Source organism: Dendroctonus ponderosae, unplaced genomic scaffold (genome assembly GCF_020466585.1).
Source record: "Dendroctonus ponderosae isolate FM_Combo_2020 unplaced genomic scaffold, Dpon_F_20191213v2 Dpon_F_20191213_7, whole genome shotgun sequence".
Classification (NCBI taxonomy): domain Eukaryota; kingdom Metazoa; phylum Arthropoda; class Insecta; order Coleoptera; family Curculionidae; genus Dendroctonus; species Dendroctonus ponderosae.
The window spans coordinates 646163-664779 of NW_026018916.1; the positions used below are offsets into that span (position 1 = coordinate 646163).

Here is an 18617-nt window from a genome sequence, read left to right on the forward strand (position 1 = left end):
ATGTAGTAATTGTGGATTCAAGGAGTTTAATTATTTTGAAAACACGAAAAAAGTATTTTGCTGCCAAAAGTTCTGAGAGACTTTGATATTTTCCAACGCTTGAGCCGAACAAAGATCTCAAAATACTACTAGATTTTAACAGATTGTAGAATTCCGGTGTGTAAATTTGAATGTTGACCGAAAACAAACTGTTTTTCTCCATTTAAACGATCGACTATTCCTGCTAGGAACTCAGAAGAGCCGGTATAAACACACTCCTTAAACACTTACGCATTATTATGAAACACTCTTGCGTATCAAAAGTGAGAGATTTTGCGACTGGTGCTTGAAACATAACTCATGCATCAGTTTTAATCAAGTACCTACTCGCTAGATGATCCATCTCATCTGAGCAAATTCAGTAAATATAAAACTGAATTGATTTTTTTTTAGAAGCTGGAAGGTGCAAAAGCTGCTTCTAAAGACGTATTATAGGCCTTTAAAAATTGTGATGGAAAAAAGGGGCTCATCCAACACCCCCGGTATAAATCATCATTCCGCACACTGAAGAAGGACCATCGAGGCCGTCGTCGAAGAGTCGAGTCTTTGTGCCGCGGCGTTCGGAGGGGCGCCCGCGGTTGGCGCGACGCCCGGCATCCCCAAAGACGCCGCTGTCCGAAAAAAGCGACGCCGAAGGGGACGCCGATGCACCTCTGCTGGCCTCTTTATGGGGCTTTGTTTGTCACAACAAATATGTAAGTTCTGGTCGCCCCATTACTTATACTCGTTTATTTTCGTTCATTTTTATTGTTCTTTGAAACGCCGCTAGCAGTGGATTTTATATGGTTCTTCGGACTTGTTTGCCGCCACAGTTTTTGCAATTTTCCATCGAACTGTGCCATGAACATGCACAATGTTGGTCGGAACAGTGCCTAGTTTCTTACCTGTGTCTTCGATAGGGTTGAGCTGATTCCAACCCGCATTTGTGTCGTTTGGCTTGGACAGTTGCAAATTCTGCTGGCAAAGGCCAACGATATATTAGATAATAATACCAGTCATGTGAACAATATGCAATTTCCTTAAGTATTAACTGCCATGTGTACCAGGGGGAATATGACGCCGGAATAACAAAATCGGTGGCGCCGCAAGTGGGGCGTCCTGACGCCCAGACCGGGTCCGTCGCGACGTCTTTGGCAGCTATGGATGTTTGTCGAATATTTTCATTTCATCCAGATAAAACCGATTTAATTGGATATATACAGAAAGGGGAGATTATTAGAGGCGTCTGTGTGGCGATAAAAAACATGTTTTTCCCCAATCGCATCGCAAAATGATTTTCATGGAGCATTTGGCTACTCTTGTTTGGTGGTCAGTCGTCCTGTACAATCTTGGGTGCTAATCATTCAAAATCAAATTGGGACTAATGTCTTGTAATGTTACTAGAAATTTCTTCGTTAGTGTGTCAAGAAAGGTAGTTTAAGTGCATAAAAGAATTTTAGTCCCTCCTGCAATCCCTCAAGACCTTCAAGTAAGAACATTAATAAAAAACGACGTTCCCCTGATAAAACTTGCCTAAACCCATGCGGCACATCCGCCATAACGTCCAGAACCCAACATTAAAATTTAGTGAATTGCAAATTACATATGTAATCAGCTCGTGGCCTCAATCAAATACCAAATCAGGTCAAACCTTTTGGCCCAACCGACGGATATACCACTTCTAGACAGAATTCGCATATCAATACTTGGCCAGTAGATTTACAACTCCTAGCCACTGTATGTGTTTCTTATGTAATCGGCCATACACTTCCAGTGGTTGAGAGTCTCAAAATCTCCGGTCAGGCAGTGGCTCACAGCATTTAATCAGTGCGAACACATTTAAGACAAACGTAATTTATCGTTCGCTCACATTAACATAATTAGATTAATAAACTGGTTACAACAACAACACTCCTTGACCTAACGTAACCTTTGCGATTGTAGATCGCTGAATCTTGCGGTTCCCCCGTTCAAAAAATGAAGTGAAATCTACCGCTTCATGTTTCTCCATAGCGGATTAGTCAGCGAGTAGGACGCGTTTAGTTATTGTACTGTTTTCTTACAAATACGGTGTGTTTTAAAGCACATCGAGGTGGCCTGCAATCGGCAGCTTTTATTCTATCGATTCAACCTATTGGTTGTTCAGCGTTAAAAATAGCAGCTATTTGCTCCAACTAGTGGCTGATTGGTCCGATCATGACAGAAAACAGGCAGTATTTGGGCCTGGACTTAAGCACGCAACAGGTATGTTTGCCAAATGGAATTAATCATCTGGGAAGATTATTTGATTAATGGTTAAAATAGTTGTCGCAGATAAGATTGCGCTTTTATCGCGCCCTGCTTTGATAAGCCTTAAGGCGCAAAAGGGCAGAATTTTTTACTGTTGCGGCGTTATTTCGGTACCCGTAGCGGAGTAAAAGTGCGCCGTATGTTGATCAATAATATAATGTGGCGTGATAACAGCACATTTTTGCTCTATTAAAGGTTTGAATTTCATTATCGTGAAAGGCATTCTTCAGGAAACAGGTCACCAAAGGTGACAAATCGAAGAAAAAGTTGCTAGGAATGAGGCATTTTTCTAAGCAGTTTCCTTTAGCATTAAATCAGAACGCTTATCTATCTATATATTATATGAAATAAACATTTTAATTAAGCAAGCCACTATTTTTAGCACTTAAGCGGCGATAACTAACTAGCAAAACAATGTCACGTCACTACCATGAAAGTTAAATAAAATTATTTCTAATTGTTTCAGCTGAAAGCCGGCATTGTCAATGAAAATCTGGAAACTGTGCTGCAGGTTTCCGTTGTGTTCGACACAGATTTACCAGAATTTCGCACCCAAGGCGGTGCCATGATCGACAAATATGATCCTCATTGCATTACAGGTAAGCGGGAAATATAGCTTTCTTCAAATTTCGCTAGTTTTCATCAAATCAATTTTTTTCCGCGATTGCAGCTCCAGTTCTAATGTGGGTGAAAGCTTTCGACATTCTAATGGACCGATTAGTAGTGGCGGGAGCTGATCTTGCTCAAATAGCCGCTGTGAGTGGAACAGCACAGGTAGGAGCCAAATTGCATAATATCCAGCTTTTTAGTAGTTAAATAACTGTTTTAATGTCACTCAATTATAGCGCAAAATGAAACATTGATTTTCAGCAACATGGCTCGGTGTATTGGCAAAAAGGCGCAAATGACACTCTGAAAACCTTAGATCCAAGCCAGTTTTTGCACGAGCAATTATCGCACAGTTTCTCCATAACAAACAGCCCTATTTGGAAAGACTCCAGCACCACGAAACAATGCAAAGAGCTGGAACAGGCCGTTGGCGGACCCGAGGTATGAACATCACAACTAATTAAGTTTCGCTGAAAATTTGCAATTTTTCTTTGCCAGGAACTGGCCAAAATCACTGGATCCAGGGCGTATGAACGATTCACTGGACCGCAGATTGCAAAAATTTTCCAAATGAGACCAGAAGCGTATAAAAGCACAGAGGTATAAAAAAACTAGTCAAACAACTTTTGTTAGAAAAAACAGCCATTCAATTTCAACAACTCATTCACTGGATGCCTTTCAGAGAATCTCGCTCATCAGTAGTTTCGTCTGCAGTCTATTGCTGGGCGAAATAGCGCCCAATGATATCTCAGATGGATCAGGCATGCATCTGTTGGACATCAGAACGAAAACTTGGCACCAGCCGCTGCTGGATGCTTGCGCAGCAAACTTGCGAGAAAAACTCGGCGAACCTGTTGCATCCAACACGAATTTGGGGCCGATTTCCCGGTACTTTGTGGAACGTTATCACTTTTCGCCTGATTGCCGAGTGGTGGCCTGCACAGGGGATAACCCCGCTTCTTTAATAGGTAGTCGCCCCACCAAGCTCAATGAGCAGGAGAATGCAAATTTGAATTTAATTAAAAGGGATGAGGCTGCGCGAGGATTGTTTGGCAGTGAGTCTTGGAACCAGCGATACCGCTTTCTTGTGGCTGATGGAACCCAAGTTGGTGTTGGACGGGCACGTGCTTTGCAACCCGGTGGATCGCGAGGCTTTCTTGGGGCTGCTCTGCTTCAAAAACGGGTCTCTTACCAGGGAGAGGATACGGAACAGTTGCGCCGATAAATCCTGGGATATTTTCAATCAATTGCTGGAGAGCACGCCCAGGGGCAATTTTGGGAATATGGGTAAGTACAAACTTACCAGCCTTCTGTTAGTTAGCGAGCTAAACTTGCGTCCCTTGCAGGATTATATTACGATGTCCACGAAATCCTGCCGTTCCTCAAAGGGGACTTCAGATTCAATAAAAGCCAAAGAGTGCAGAAATTCACCAGCTTGGAGGTGGAGGTGCGGGCTTGCATCGAAGGCCAATTCATAGCTATGCGGTCGTATGCTGAAGACTTTGGATTTCATATTGGTATGAATTATTCAAGGAAAATTAAAACAATTTTGTAAATGGCCATAAATCTGCAGGAAATGGGGCGAAAATACTAGCGACAGGAGGCGCATCTCACAACAGGTCAATTTTACAGGTTTTAGCAGATGTTTTCAACTCCCCCGTCTATGTACAGGTAAACCATCATCATCTTTAGTTAACTGCAATAGTGATATTTTCCTGATAACAGGAAGCAGCTAACTCGGCCATGTTAGGATCGGCCTATCAAGCAAAAACCGGACTATTGGGAAAGGATTACCGCGATATCATTGCAGTGCTGCCAGAACCTCAAAAGGTGTGCGACCCATACCTGGATGCTGAAGAAATATACGCACCGATGGTGCGACGGTACCGACAAATCGTCAAAGAACTGTTACAGGAGCAGAAGGTACGTCCCATCTTTGACCAGGAAAATTAAACAATTTACTTACGTGGATGTTCCTGTTAACCATGACTCATTCCATAGCCAAGGAAATAGTGATATCTAAGTACTTTACTCGTGTAAAGTACGGATTTGTATTTACGTAGATTGTTGTCCCAGGTGATACTATTCAAAGAAACTAGGTAAAGCGTGTTGTCAATGTATTGTATGTTCGAATTAAATCCTCTACTTGAATGTTACCCTTCAAATAAAAACGCTGAAGAACTTGCTTCAACATGCATATACGTTAAATGTCGCGAGACCTATTTCTTTCTGCCGCCTCTTTCCTTGACTTGCAATTGAATAACGGCGCCCTGGGTAATGTTGTAGTAGCCCAGAGAGTTTTGGTCTTTGAAGAACATGCCCTGAAAACCCAACCAGTCACTTAGTTATAGTTTCTTTTTTATGCAGACCATCACTTACATCAAAGAAGAGCTTCTGTTTGGCCGGTGGCATGTTGAGTTCCTCCTGAATTTTCGTTTTCAGATTAGCCACATTGTCCGCTAAGGGCAGCGTGAATCCCAGCACTTGGCCGTTCAGCTTCCATTCAGATTTCTCCGGCATCATAGGAATGGTCACCTTAATGCTTACAGGGCTCTAAACCAATCAAAATTCAATATATCAAGGCTTTTCATTCAGCTTCCAGACAAAACAAGTACTTACAGGGTTTCGAGCCAAGAAAACTTCTTCAGGAATTAACGAGTCTTCATTGCGCAGTTTCTTATTAGACGGTTCCTCCTCAATCGGGCCGTCGTTGGGATGCTTTACCGCCATGTTCATTGGAGGTCCTCCCATTGGAGGCGCCGGCATGGGAGTGACAAAGCCTGGCATCGAAGGGTGTGCAGGCACTAAAATTTTCACGTTAGGTAAACTCTCATATTGTATAAATCACTTACTCATTAAAGAAGGACGCATAGGAGCCATTGGAGGGGCAGGCATCATCATGATTGAAGGCTGCGCGGTTAAAATCTGCGGTTGAGGTGGCACGGGAATAGTTATTTGAGGAGGAGCTGAAGTTGTGATGACTGACGGCTTTGCAGGCTGAAATTGACAATATTTTAATTTAGAACTCTTTAGAAACATTCACTTACCACTTGTATCGAGGGTTGCTGCTTAATAACTGGAGCAGATGTTTGTTTTAGTTTGGTAGCTCCTTGCACATTCTTAGGCCCGATTTTCTCTTTCTCCTCATCAGGAAGTAATCCTTTAACCTGCGTAAATATCAATAGTCAATATCCAGAAAATAGCATATTATCCTTTACCTTATGGATTTGATGAATTTGCTCCTCAAGAGTGATATTCGCTCTTGCAGCCCTTGTCGCCGCTTCCACACTCGATGTATGACCATCCCAAGTCACTTTCTCATCTTTTTTCGTTTCTTCTTCGCCTATCTTCTTACCAATGGCAGTTTCTTCATCTCCCACACCGAAGATATCAGTACGACGTTCTGCCAAAAGTTTCAAACTTGCTTCAATAGCAGTGCCTTGAGCGTAGACAGTGTCTTGATTCATCTGAAATCGGCATGAATAAATAGATGCTTCAAAATAATGTACTGATTATTTACAAACCTTATCGGAAACGTGCTTGTCTCTCTGCTCAACCCATCTGGGATCAAGTAAACCGATTCTCATATGCTCCTGGACTTTGCTGGCCGGAATTTTCTCGCCAGTAATTGGGGACACTAAGTAGTCATCTCCCACTGTGGGTCTGGTTACTTTTGGAGCTGAAGAATTGAATATTAGACTTTAAGGGTTTTTGGTCAAAGAACGCCCTACCTTGTTTCGGGTCGTATTTCTTAACAAGGACTTTATCGGGAATAGGAGGAAGTGGTGGCTGCATAGGCAATTGCTCGGATTCTGGCCCGTTGTCCTCATCAGAACTTTCCTCATCCATGTCCTGGACTTGATTGTTATCCTTAGCGTCCTTTCTGTTCGAAGTGCTGGTGCGGTCTTCCATCTGACTAAGGCCGGAATCCTAAAATAGACTGGTTTTAGCTTTGTCTTTACTGTCGTCTAAGCTCAAACCTCAGTTCCTCCTTCTTCATCGTCGCTCTCCAGTTGCATTTCGATGTCTTCTCCCTCTTCCATTCTTTCCTGGATCAATATCCTGGCTCCGACTTCTTCAGGAGTAGTAGGTGGTGGAAAGTTCCCGATTTCGAAGGATTGATAATCGACCGTTTCCACCACGACAAAGTCATGCCAATCGATCTGGGCATATGCAACTGAAAAAATTAAATTAACGTCGTTTGCTCAACGATTTAAATTCCAACAAACCTCGTTCCCTTTCCAAAATTTCCTCCTCCCTCGCTTTTTGGGCCTCTTGGTACTTCTGGTATTCAGCTCTGTATTTGACCTGTTCCAGAACAGTTTGGGAACTTTTCACTTCATCTCTTAGCTTTTGTTGCATAGTCTTCGGCGGGATTAACACCTAAAAAAGTACATTTCGCACTAAAACTGCAAGTTATTGTAACCTGAGCAGCACCTTAGTGTATTGTTCCAGCAACTTGGTGAAGTACTGAAACAAGGAGTGCTGCGGTCTTAGAAAGTCGAACTGGAAGTTTCTTTGCTCCCTGTTCATCAATTGCGTTAGAAAGGCTCTGCCATTTCTCGCAACAAACTGTGCGGTTAGTTTTACGATGTCTCTGAAAGCGCATTGGTTGTAAGTTTTCATCTTAATTAATGCAGTTGGATTTAAAGCTAGTGCAACTTACAAATCCAGAGCAGATATAGACGGGGGATCCGCTACAAATTCAAAATCTAGTGGAGGTTCTTTGGGCACAAACGGCTGCTCGACTTGCTTGAGAATCTCATGCTGTTTCTGTTGTTGACTGGCTGATACTGTTAGCTTCGAAATGCCTTGGGACAGAATGGGTTCTTGGGCTAGAAAACATCTAAACTTAATCTCGGTGTTTAAAGCGTTGATTGAAAGTGCAGTTTACCTTTTCCCTCCCTGAATTCATTGACTTTATGCTGATAGTAGGCATGATATGGGTCGCCAGTGTTCAAGAAGTTGAACTTGGGATTTCCCAATTCATTCTGACGAATTCGGGCTTCAAATTCTGGGCCATTTCTCGCTACGAAACTGGCGGTCTTATCGACAATATCTTTTAACTATTAAGGAAATTCCATTCTTAAAACTAACCCAATGGAGCAACCACATACATGTTACCAAAGTGAGACGGTTTCGGTTTGACTGGGACACTTGCGTTTTCGAAATGCACCCATATTCACTTGTCCAAAGGCTTTATAGTTTGATGGGCAAGTCCTAAGGGGGTAAGCATTTAAAAAAATTAGTTCAAGCGGAAAGGATACTTCTAACCTCAGGCGGAGGGTAGATAATGCCCACAACCGGATTTGAGGGGGCCGTGTCTTCTACAGTTGTATTCACCTCCAAAGGTGGCATTGCAGCAGACTTTTCGGCAAAATTAGGCAAATTGTTGCAAAAAAGATCTCAAATTCCAATTAGCAACACATTGAGAACCGCCATTAAACGCCAAACTGAAGTTGACAAAGACATTTTTGACGGATAAATTAGTAAATTTTCTTAGCTCATGTTGGTCATATTGCTTCTTCCCGCATGGATTTGAAATCAACAATCTGTTCTAACCTATTTTTTTTAACCTGATTGATGTTAAGGCGGCTTTAAAACATGTCTATAGATTTTGTCCCCACTAGGGCTTCGCTGCTGAAAGGAGCCCCTGAGAGCGAATACGAAGAGGTCTCTTTTGTCGCCTATAAATCGAAGAAAAAGCCAAAGGCAGAGCAGCCAAATGAGCCTACCAAGAAAAGCAGCGATAAGGAGACTGAATTCAATATGCGGAAGGCCAAATACGAAATTATGAAGTTCGGGATGTCCGGCTTTGATCCCGAGAAGAAGGAGGAAGCCAAAATTCGACAGCTCATAAGTTTAGGTAATTTCCATGATTCCAACTCTTGTTCTCCATGTGTTCTTTTGACACACTTTTCCATTGATCTCTTGGTTGGGTATAATTATCCATTTTTTCCATTGTAGTCGAGATGCTTTTTAAATCTTATAAATGTGTTTTTCTCAGGAGCAAAACCGCCCAAAAATAAGTACAAAAACTACAAACAATTGATGGCGGAGCGAAAGCTTGAGAAGCAGAAGCAGGAGTCCGAACAGAAATTCCAACAGTTGGGCAAAAATGTTGTGGGTAAGTCAACAGCGAAGGGCAAAAGTTTCGACAGGAAGAGGCGAAAAGAGGGCATATTAGATATTTACGGAAAAATAGTGAGGGATAAAACCAAGGGACCAAAGTGAGGCTTGGAAATGGACAGGAGTCTTCGAAGTTGCTTGCTACAAATATATTTTTAAACTAATGATAAAAGAGAAATCTATTTATGCATCGCAATGCCCGGAGTGGAAATAAACGTATTTTTAGTTACAAAATATTAGTTTAAGTAGATAAACGGCTCAATGGTATGTGGCAAAACATGTTTTGCTGGTGACATAATATTGAGTCTGAAAGGATAAATTTTCCAGTACAAAGCTCCCATTCGGTTACAAGATCAAACAACAATGTATTTATAGGTTGATCACCTGTTTACAGCCTGATTCACTTGGAAAGTGCCTTGTTTAATATTTTTATCAGTCTGCTTCAAGAATATTTTGGCTAGACGGTAAACAAGGAACAAATCGGCAAATTGATAAGTGTTACAGAATATTTGGTAATTTTTGACAACATAATTGCGATATACATAGTTAAATGACAAGCCAGAACTGTTTAAAAAAGACAATTTATTTAGACACTGCAACTATTAACAATCGTGGCAGTTCTAAATGACTTAAATTGGCTAAAATGGTCTGTTTACCTGTTTATTAGATGTAAATGAATCTATTAGGGGATTAATATGAAACAAAGGGTTCTATATAGTTGATGACATGCATTTAGGACTCTAAAGTTTCCGTGTAAACAAATCTGAAGGGCACTAATAAAATTAATTAGTTTAATCACCCAACTCAATTGATTCAGCTCATGTAATTATATTCAAATGGCCCGGTCATAGTTGTTTTGTATCATTTGTGTCCCAACCGCGGGAGTTTTCCAGTAGAAATGTCTCGGTATCGATATAAGTGAAGATTTATTCGAGGCTGTGAGAGCGAAGTTCAAAATTGAATCATCTTGTGGTCCGAATAACCAAACAAAAGCAAAAGTATAGAGAAAAACTCAACAAAAAAACTGAAGCAATAAACTCTGTAAACCAAAAACATCCAGTAAGAAAAAGTTAAATAACGAAATTATAAAATCGTTTAATTAAATATTCAATAAACGCATTGGTAAGCTTCAGAATCAGCGGTTTTTATGACGCAACACGTTGCCAAAATGCGCGATCTGACAAGCAAACGACAGTTTTGACAACGAATTATCATGATTGGCAAAGTTCAAAGTACGGAATGTGGCAGTAGCAGAAAAACCCCTCATTTTACTGATAAGCTGCTTCTATTCGACCTGTTTCCACTTCCAGGTAATTATTAATCATCCCAGTAGTTAGGTAAGCATGGCATAATGCTTCCGTTACCAGAATGTATTAGCTGTGCCAAAAAATAATCATTTTTCCAAACAAGCATGGTTAATTAAAATTGGCTAATACGAACTAAACCAATTGACTAATTAATATTGGTTCTATTTCCTTGTTCCTTCTGGGAAAAAATTACGTTTTAAGCTGTCACATCTGACGTATCCTTCTGGCATTTCATTTGAATCATCTAATTCAGCGGTTCTCAAACGTTTTTGGAGACGGAACTTTTTGGAAAAAATGAATTTTTAACGAAGCCCTAAACCCTAACTGAACTGAAAGCAAAACGGGTTTTATGTGTAATGTTTATTAACAATGATACGAAAAAAAGGTTTTTTGGGATTTAATTTAAAAAAGGTTTTTTTGGGTTAAGGAAGCTTTGGCGTTGGCCGGAGGCTTTGCGGAGCACACTTTGAGTAACGCTCATAGATAAAGCCGAGTAATGCTGATCTAATTAACTGCTATGCAAGCCATACAAGTGGAACTGAAAATCACAGTCATAGCGTACAAAAAAACTACCTAACCTAACAGTGTCACTGAAATTTCTCGATTGCTGTCAGTAGAATGCCACATTCATCAGATCAAAGTTGATTCTTTACAAACTCAAAAGCCTTAATGTAACTCTTCGAGAATATTCGATAACTTTCCACTATCGACCATCGGCTTCCATTCCTTTACATTTAGAAGATCAAGCGGTCGATAATTCGCTCTCCTTCTGGAATTTCGAACGCAGCTTATAAAAGGCCTGAATCGAGGAATGCTGCATCAGTTATTTTATACATCGCCACAGTTACATTGTAGCAGAGTGCAAAAAGTGTTAATAGAAGTACTGCAATTGTTAGTAAACAGTGAGAAAGTATAGTTTTTGTGAGCATTCAGTGTCACTTATTGCGGTTAGTTAGCAAACTGCACAGTGTGAAGTGAATGAAAAACTGTAAAAAGATGGTTTCCAATCATTCATGCTACGTGTCTGAAAGCACAACAGACGAAGAAACGGGGGACATGGAATATGCGCCAAACAGTCGGGTATTAAATGATAGATTGATGGTCAGTTGAGCAATATGGCTAACGTGTTTTGATTTCAGCAAAACAAATTGCCAAGGAAGCCCACAAGAACCCCAAAATGCTTCTCGAAAAACGCTCTCATGGCCAGAGAGAATCGGCTCAAGAAGAAGATGTACATCACAACGCTTGAGAGCCAAGTTGCTTCGCTGAGTGCCGACAACAAAAAGATGACCCAGCTACATCAAAACCAATCGGTTCTCGTTAAGGAACTGAAAAATGAAGTGAAGTACTTGAAAAGCGTTCTGAGCAATAGTGAGCACATTGGAAAGTTGATTCGAGCCATCAACTTCAGCACAGGAATCCCCATCAAATCTTCGATCGACAGGCGAGCAAGTCCGAGCAGTCGGGACGCAGTAAACAAGAGCCCCATCGCGCAGAAAATCGTTCCAAACGGAGAATTGCCACAGGAAATAAGGCCCGAGACTGCTTGTGTCGGCTACGATTTCACAAGGCATCCATGGGATGAGACTGAAAAACTTTCACAAAATAATATAAACTTTCCAACTCCCGAATCAACCAGCTCTTATTACGACAATTCTGATATCGACGAGCTGAAGAAAAGTCTTCTATTGGATATCGATGTTCCTTCAAACATGGATGTCTTCTTCGATGATATAATCCAAGAAGATCTTTTAGAGGTTCCGGAAAAAAGCTCTAGCTCTGGTACGAGCGCCGATCTCACAATAAACTTGCAAGAAGAGGAGGATGTGGGAGTATGTCTGCATGTGTCGAAAAATAAAGTATCATTGGAATTTTGCCCTTCATGCAGTGATAGTGCATTGCATACTCAACAAACCACATGAACTGTTCCTAGGGGTAAACATGTCTGTATCAATCCAGTACAGTAGTTGTAAAACTATGCATTTTAATCACGGTATTTCATTTTAATTTTAATGACTGAAGGTCTAGAGCATAGCTGATTCTTATGGCTTCTGGTAAAGTTAGAATCAGTAGGCAAAATTTGTTTAGTTCATGCCGTACTTGTGTGATCTTTTCATTTTTAGGACTTGAAGAAGCCCAGTTTATTTGTTGGAAGTTGTAAAATGATGGCTTTTGTTTATTGAGTGAAGAGATGAAAAGATATTTCGGAGGCACTTGAAAAACAGTTTGTCCTCCCCTATACCTGCTTCACTTCATTCTTTACGCAGGTTTGGTATATTTATATTATTACAAATAATGGTGTGTTGCCCTGAGACCGTTTGTTCAATCACTTGGCTTGGCTGTCCATAAGCATACTTCCTACTAGTTTTTAGTTATTATATTAAACGTTTACGAGGGCTCTCTCTCCCGTATCTGTGATATTTTTGCAAAAGTGCATGATTTTTCGTAATCCTCTCCCCAGACCTTAGTTTAGATTTTCGCTTTTTATATTTTCCGCTATCATACTACAGATCTCATCAGAGTCTGTGATATTTTTATAAAAACTTTCTAATGCATGATTGTTTCTTTGGCTGCACTACATGGGTTGATTGTCGCTTATATACCCCCTGTCCTTTATTACTTGCGCTTTATTAAACTTCACAATTACAGCTATTAGTATAAATGTATAAATCATCTCAGTTTGAAGTTTCAGCTCGATGCTCTTATTTATTATCGGGATGCATTGGATATGATACCCCTATGGAGCCACATTGCAAGTCTCTAAATCATGCTAAATAACGTCACTCGCAAAATAATTATATTAGTTTTGATTCTGCGTTATATTGCCATAATTTCAGAGATTACCTAAAAGTGCAGCCATGCTTTAGCGAAAAAGACTGCGTTTTGAGGCTTGTGTTACTAAGTTGATTAAAGAGTCTGTTGTGTCAAGGATATTAGCTTGTTGTTACTTTTAGAAGTAGCTATTTAAAATAAAATATAATTTTTGCACAGTTTTGTTTTTGATTATCAGTTTCCATGGTGAGTTGCGGACATTTTGGCGAATGCGAGTAGTACCCAGTGTGCAGAACATTTTAAAACATCTATTAATAATTCCTTTCCATAGCTGGAATCAGCTCCTACTTAGACTTCTGATTTTGTCGAGCTTAAGATCTATTGGATATCGAGTTTGCCAAAAAGGTATTTGGGACATGTGGAAAAAGCTGCTACAATGAGTATTAAGCAAGTTAAGGTGCAGACATTTTGGCGAATGCGCTTATAGTAATCCAGACTGAGCAGGAAATGAGAACACTCAAAAATAATTTTTTGTCATTAAAGAATCTAATCTGATGCGTTACAGCTGATGAATCCAACTCGCATTATTTTACCAATTAATAAATTTATATTAACAATCGACCTGGTTTGCCGGCATCATACTAGTCTCATTAGCAAGATTCACGTACGTTTTCCATTAGGCGACTATTAAATGAAAAAAAAAAAATTATTGTAACGCTGTCCTTTGCTTGGTCATAGTTCAATTGTAGAACCATCCTGAGCAATTTATGTCGATTTTTCTGATGGTGAAGTGCAGTTAAAAGTGCTGTGTAATTGCAAGTTTGGGAGCAGATTAAACAGTAGGTACCATCCAGATGTACATTTGATTGCATAAAATTTTATACGCGACATGTAATGGTTTAGCAAGCCTTGCGAAACGCGTTCCGTTGAAAACCCTATTTACGGGACACATATAAAGACATGTGAAAGCTCGTATAATCAAGCGCATTTTGCAAATAATGTTGTTTCTGCAAGTGCTTCAGTTTCTTCAGGTATTGTGCTAATAATGACGAGTAAAACACATTTCTTTTTCCTTAATATTACAGAAACTTGGCTTCATTTTACATTCAAATTCTGTTTCTTTTCCAGATGAACTTTGCGTATTATTGCGCGGAAGTCTTCTGTATTCTGGCTTTGTTTCTTGCAAAATATCTGTGGAGGAAAAGTAGAAAATGTGCTGCGGAGGGTCTTCAGGGCCCGAAAAGGCTTCCACTGTTGGGGAATGCCTTGACCGTTTGGTGCAAGGACGAAGGTAAATTAAAATTAAAATTCCTTGATGTATTTAAAGTTTAATTAAACAAATTTAATTTGTAGATATTTTCGAAAATCTGGTGGAATGCTTCAGCAAGTATCCGAGCCCGATGCGATTCGACATTTTTCAGCATCTTTTCATTATTTTCAGAGAACCCGTCCAAGTTGAGGTATTTAACAGATATTTTAATATTTTTTTTGGATTTATTCACTTTTTTTCAGAAAATATTCTCAACTTCTGCACTGACCGCCAAAGACGATATTTACAAATTTATCAAATACTTTGATGGCGAAGGACTGATCTCCGGTTCAGGTAAGAAAAGTTGTTTCGAGAGAATGCTGAATATAGAAAAGGCCGTTTTAGGAGCCAAATGGAAGAAGGACAAGCGACTGCTTTCGCCACTTTTTCTCAAAAGAAACATCGTCCAGTACTTTGGAGTGATGTTGAATCACGCGCAAATTTTAGCGGGGATTTTGGAACAAGAAGCCGATCGGCCCGCTTTCGATATTCAACATTATCTTCATCGAGCCGTTGCCGACATTGTAAATGGTAAGTTTTCTGCTTTTTACTCGCAGTTTTCGGAATAGATTTTTTATTTTAGAAACAATCATTGGTGTTCAAACAAATGCGCAATGTGGAGAACTGGACGACTTTCTCAGCTGCATCGGCAGGTATGGATCATTTACCGGTTTTAAATCCCTTGATTTTTCCTTAAACTGTTGGTTCTAGAGGATACCAGCTGGTGCATGAGAGAATGGTCAAACCATGGTTGCAAGTGGAGTTTCTCTTCAGATTAACTCCCAAATACAAAGAGCTTACTCGAACTCGACAAGTAATTCATGGATTTTTTCGGAAGGTATTCTAATTGTCTCTTGCTTACAAGAGTGTCTCGATATTCGCTCTCTTTTAGCTGCCGGTCACATTTCTCAGTTCAGTCCTTTGTAGCTTTAAAAAGTGCAATTTCTTCACGCAAAGTTGAAATGCGTTGCTGCCAAGCCACTTCAGGGTGTTCTTTAAAAAACATTTTTTTTCAGGTTTTGCGCCAAGTGAAAAAGAGCCATTCGCATTTGGGCCCAAAGGAAATCGCCTGCCGCACAATCTTGGAGCAAATGCTGGACATCAGGGACGAAGTGCCGGACTTTTCCACCGACGAAGAACTGATTCATCATATGACCACCTTTTATTCGGCAGTAAGTCGACTTTTTGGCTTCGATTTTATCTCAGCCAGTATAATGGAATTTGCGTTGATCCAGAGTGAAGATACAGCGACCTCGATTTGCTCTTTCGCTCTAGTGATGATGGGAATGTACCCGGAATACCAAAAGCGGGTAGTTGAAGAAATGCATAGTGTGATTGGGTGCGAAGAACTGCGCGAAGAACACTTGCAGCGATTGGACGAGTTGCAGATGGTTCTCAAGGAGACTTTGCGTCTGTTCCCGATCGCCCCCCTTTTGTTGCGCAAAGTTAGCCAGAACATCGAAATAGGTAGAAGTCAAGTCACGCTAATCTACAGTAAATATATGATTTTTTGCGGTTTTAGATGGATTCAATATCCCTGCCGGAACTTCATTGGTGGTTTCCATCCAAAACATTCACAGAGATCCGAGATTCTGGGCAAAACCAAACGACTTCTACCCGGAGCACTTTTTGCCGGAAGCCGTGAAGAAACGGCATCCTTATGCCTACCTGCCGTTCAGCGCTGGAGCCCGGGGCTGTATTGGTATGAGCATTTTCTTCAAAGCGTGCTTTGAACGCAAAGTGCTGATGTTTTTTCTCATTCCGCAGGCAAACCCTATGCTTACATGATAATGAAGACACTGCTGGTTACAATCCTGCGAAAATACAGCGTGGAAGCGGTTGGGAGCTTGCAGGATAAACCAATCACTGCGGATATAAGTGTGCGATTTAAAGACCATAGTTATGCAGTTCGAATTATGAAAAGAGTTTAGAAAGTTTCCGCGCTGTAGAAGTAAGTTCTTGTAACAAATAGTTTTTTAAACCAAAATCTAATTGTTTAGGTAAGGTTTCATATTAGAATCAAACCAACAATCACCGATTGATTACAAAAACATGAAAAACAAACACACATGAATGCTTTTATTTTAATGAAATAAACAAGACACAACAAACCACTGACCATGTACGCTATGAGTCGGCAATCGATCTAATTTTGCACTTACTCGAAACTAAAACATTTACATTTCCGAAACGGTTTTATTACACAGGATCTTAAACGTATAAATAGTAGTGATGGTGCATTAGAACAAAGTAATAGTAAGTTTACATCAAAAATACAATATACACAATTTTTCTTTAACGATATTAAAATAGGAAAATTGAGTGATGCGCTCTAGTAACCGGCCAATTCGGCGAAAGTGGAGTCCATCTCGTCGGCGAGGGACTTGTATCTGTCCTTGTTGATACCCAATTCATCTAGAAACAGAGAATTATTTAAACAATGTTGTATCGGGGCGCGATATTTCACCAACTTGATAGATAAAAACGCTTTATTTCATTGCAGACTCAAAACCATTGAAAAATAGCGACGAGACAGAGGGGACAGAAAAGGTGAATTGCGACGCAGACAAGGTGAGATTCAAAACATCTTCGTCAGGAAAAATCACTCGAAAGATGCTTGATTTTTATCCCGCAAAAACATTTGTCTCAAAATTACACACAAACGTTCGGTTAAGACGGTCACGTTCCTGGCCATCAAACATGCGTGAAACAGCTGCTAAATTTACTTACCAAAAGCAATTAGAAAGAAGCACAACAGCCAGAAGCAATGCTCTATATCTACTCGAGTAAATCAGAAAGTTAGGATGTGTTGTGTGTGAATGGCTTAGTTAAGACGTATTTACAGTAATTGAATGATTAATGAATGCAGGGATTCTGAGGCGAGCAGCCTAAGAAGCCCTGATGGTGTTGATGAGGTAGTGAAAATTGGAATCAAGACTACTTCTTTTGCCCCAAAGCGGACATTTCGACAAACGTTTTGTCTATGTCGGTCACGATGCCCATATACTTGTTCTTTTCCTTGAACACAAAATCTGAAAAAAGCTTGAGAATAATGCAAAGCGCAAAGCCAAGCAGCCAAATGGAGGCACGAGTCCAGCTATAAACAGTTGGTGTACCTTCAAGCCTGTCAACCTCCTTCTGCAACTTCTTCACAGTCTTTTCGGCGAACTCCGCACGAGCTTCGGCTTCCTTTAGCTTGACAGTCAAGGATTTCAGTTGTTTCTTGAATTCTTCCACTCTTTGATTGGCCTTTTCCTCGGACACTTCCAAAGATTTCAGAGAATTGCCGACGACCTTCAGTTCTTCTTCCAGTTCCATGATCTTGGCATCACCACCTGAATTGTTCATCTTGAAATAGCTGTTTTCTTGGGGGCTTTTTTGCGGAATACTGACCTTTAACACGATCTTCAGCTACTTCAAGCTCGTCTTCAACGAAGGCCAGCTTACGGGAAACTTCGTCGGATTTGTTGTCGGCATCCTCAGCCAAGAGACGGGCCTCTTTCAATTGGTTGGTCAGCTGGTCCATGCGCTCCTCATCTTGTTGGGAGCGGTTCTCCAACACCTTGCACATACTGGAAGAATTGCCGATGAATCAACTCAAAGGGGTGAAATTCGGGCATTTTTACCGTGAGCTTTCATCAGCGGCCTGTGAAGCTTCAGCCAGTTTGGTGGTGGCAGTGGCGAGACGTTCTTCAGAGCGCTCAAGATCCTCCTCAATCAGCTGCAGCTTCCTGTTCTGGGCAGCGACGTCAGATTCAGCCTAAAAAAACCCATGGAGTTTGGCCTTTCCAGGTTGAAACCCACCCGAACTTACAGCGACCAGAGCCTTGTCCTTTTCTTCCAAATCCTTGTTGGCTTGGTCCAGGTGGTTCTTGGTGCTGACCAAGTCCTGCTCGACCTGCGACAGTTTCTTCTGAAGATCGCGCAGCTAGAAAAAACGGTTAGACAGTCAGCAGTTGTGCAGCTGGCGCTGGACTAATTACTTCTTCATTGAGTTTGTCCACGCGGGAATTGGCATCCTTCGCCTGCCCTTCCATGGCATCGGCTTTATCGGCCGCATTGTCCTTCTCAAGCTTCATCGCTTGCATCTTCTTCTTGATCGCGTCCATGGTGGTGGCTGGTTGGTGTCCGGTCTAGCAAGAATAAGAAACAAGGGGTACCTGCAAATGGAAGATGGTTATTTC

The 18617-nt window shown here is 40.8% G+C and overlaps 5 protein-coding genes across 15 annotated transcripts in view; 3 read left to right on the plus strand and 2 right to left on the minus strand.

Annotated features, from left to right (window-relative positions):
- Nucleotides 1-1981: 1981 nt before the first annotated feature.
- On the plus strand, nt 1982-5124 carry LOC109536517 (xylulose kinase). The gene is made up of 10 exons (XM_019902756.2): nt 1982-2262; nt 2774-2906; nt 2978-3081; nt 3178-3357; nt 3415-3516; nt 3599-3884; nt 3943-4203; nt 4263-4433; nt 4490-4587; nt 4642-5124. The coding sequence occupies exons 1-10, from the start codon at nt 2215-2217 to the stop codon at nt 4867-4869; spliced, it is 1611 nt and encodes a 536-aa protein (XP_019758315.2). The 5' UTR covers nt 1982-2214; the 3' UTR covers nt 4870-5124.
- LOC109536516 (splicing factor 3A subunit 1) lies at nt 5021-8390 on the minus strand. 2 transcript variants are annotated; one of them, XM_019902755.2, is made up of 14 exons: nt 8184-8390; nt 7811-7975; nt 7583-7751; nt 7354-7513; nt 7146-7299; nt 6897-7093; nt 6648-6846; nt 6441-6595; nt 6135-6383; nt 5967-6083; nt 5769-5913; nt 5536-5720; nt 5296-5469; nt 5021-5237 (listed from the first exon to the last, which is right to left on the minus strand). In XM_019902755.2, the coding sequence occupies exons 1-14, from the start codon at nt 8272-8274 to the stop codon at nt 5136-5138; spliced, it is 2262 nt and encodes a 753-aa protein (XP_019758314.2). In that variant the 5' UTR covers nt 8275-8390; the 3' UTR covers nt 5021-5135. The 2 variants fall into 2 exon arrangements, with proteins under 2 accessions (XP_019758314.2, XP_019758312.2); XM_019902753.2 differs by having other exon boundaries at nt 5964-6083; nt 8184-8389.
- Nucleotides 8391-8442: 52 nt separating this feature from the next.
- LOC109536524 (uncharacterized protein C1orf131 homolog) lies at nt 8443-9279 on the plus strand. Its single transcript, XM_019902785.2, has 2 exons — nt 8443-8782; nt 8924-9279. Exons 1-2 carry the CDS (start codon nt 8521-8523, stop codon nt 9148-9150), a joined length of 489 nt encoding a protein of 162 aa, XP_019758344.1. The 5' UTR covers nt 8443-8520; the 3' UTR covers nt 9151-9279.
- Nucleotides 9280-10123: 844 nt separating this feature from the next.
- LOC109536518 (cytochrome P450 4c3) lies at nt 10124-17681 on the plus strand. 9 transcript variants are annotated; one of them, XM_048668617.1, is made up of 13 exons: nt 10256-10355; nt 11091-11432; nt 11492-13529; nt 14253-14415; nt 14478-14584; nt 14637-14727; nt 14779-14964; nt 15017-15086; nt 15145-15271; nt 15450-15605; nt 15669-15900; nt 15956-16135; nt 16201-16501. In XM_048668617.1, exons 4-13 carry the CDS (start codon nt 14253-14255, stop codon nt 16362-16364), a joined length of 1476 nt encoding a protein of 491 aa, XP_048524574.1. In that variant the 5' UTR covers nt 10256-10355; nt 11091-11432; nt 11492-13529; the 3' UTR covers nt 16365-16501. The 9 variants fall into 9 exon arrangements, with proteins under 9 accessions (XP_048524575.1, XP_048524574.1, XP_048524573.1 ...); XM_019902760.2 differs by lacking the exon at nt 10256-10355 and having other exon boundaries at nt 10758-11432; nt 11492-12619; nt 13045-13529; XM_019902759.2 differs by lacking the exon at nt 10256-10355 and having other exon boundaries at nt 10761-11432; nt 11492-12619; nt 13039-13529.
- Nucleotides 16498-18617, minus strand: part of LOC109536522 (tropomyosin-1) — a 3948-nt gene continuing 1828 nt past the window's right edge. For both annotated transcript variants that reach the window (XM_019902781.2, XM_019902782.2), the window contains exons 2-7: nt 18417-18593; nt 18248-18361; nt 18060-18193; nt 17827-18005; nt 17550-17768; nt 16498-16848 (exon numbers count right to left, since the gene is read on the minus strand). In XM_019902781.2, the coding sequence (XP_019758340.1) occupies nt 16766-16848; nt 17550-17768; nt 17827-18005; nt 18060-18193; nt 18248-18361; nt 18417-18542 (855 nt within the window). In that variant the 5' untranslated portion in view covers nt 18543-18593 and the 3' untranslated portion in view covers nt 16498-16765. The remainder of the gene's footprint in view (nt 16849-17549; nt 17769-17826; nt 18006-18059; nt 18194-18247; nt 18362-18416; nt 18594-18617) is intronic.

Excerpts from the sequence above, each read along its gene's own strand:
- LOC109536518 (XM_019902758.2), top strand. The coding sequence starts at position 14,123 with ATGTTGTTTCTGCAAGTGCTTCAGTTTCTTCAG. Across the intron at positions 14,156-14,252 it reads AAGTGCTTCAGTTTCTTCAG|ATGAACTTTGCGTATTATTG; the intron begins GTATTGTGCTAA and ends TTTCTTTTCCAG. Across the intron at positions 14,728-14,778 it reads AGGACTGATCTCCGGTTCAG|GAGCCAAATGGAAGAAGGAC; the intron begins GTAAGAAAAGTT and ends AGGCCGTTTTAG.
- LOC109536517 (XM_019902756.2), top strand. The coding sequence starts at position 2,215 with ATGACAGAAAACAGGCAGTATTTGGGCCTGGACTTAAGCACGCAACAG. Across the intron at positions 3,082-3,177 it reads CTGTGAGTGGAACAGCACAG|CAACATGGCTCGGTGTATTG; the intron begins GTAGGAGCCAAA and ends ATTGATTTTCAG. Across the intron at positions 3,517-3,598 it reads AAGCGTATAAAAGCACAGAG|AGAATCTCGCTCATCAGTAG; the intron begins GTATAAAAAAAC and ends GATGCCTTTCAG.
- LOC109536524 (XM_019902785.2), top strand. The coding sequence starts at position 8,521 with ATGTCTATAGATTTTGTCCCCACTAGGGCTTCGCTGCTGAAAGGAGCC. Across the intron at positions 8,783-8,923 it reads TCGACAGCTCATAAGTTTAG|GAGCAAAACCGCCCAAAAAT; the intron begins GTAATTTCCATG and ends TGTTTTTCTCAG.
- LOC109536516 (XM_019902753.2), bottom strand. The coding sequence starts at position 8,274 with ATGCCACCTTTGGAGGTGAATACAACTGTAGAAGACACGGCCCCCTCA. Across the intron at positions 7,094-7,145 it reads AATTTTGGAAAGGGAACGAG|TTGCATATGCCCAGATCGAT; the intron begins GTTTGTTGGAAT and ends TAATTTTTTCAG. Across the intron at positions 6,847-6,896 it reads ATGAAGAAGGAGGAACTGAG|GATTCCGGCCTTAGTCAGAT; the intron begins GTTTGAGCTTAG and ends AGTCTATTTTAG.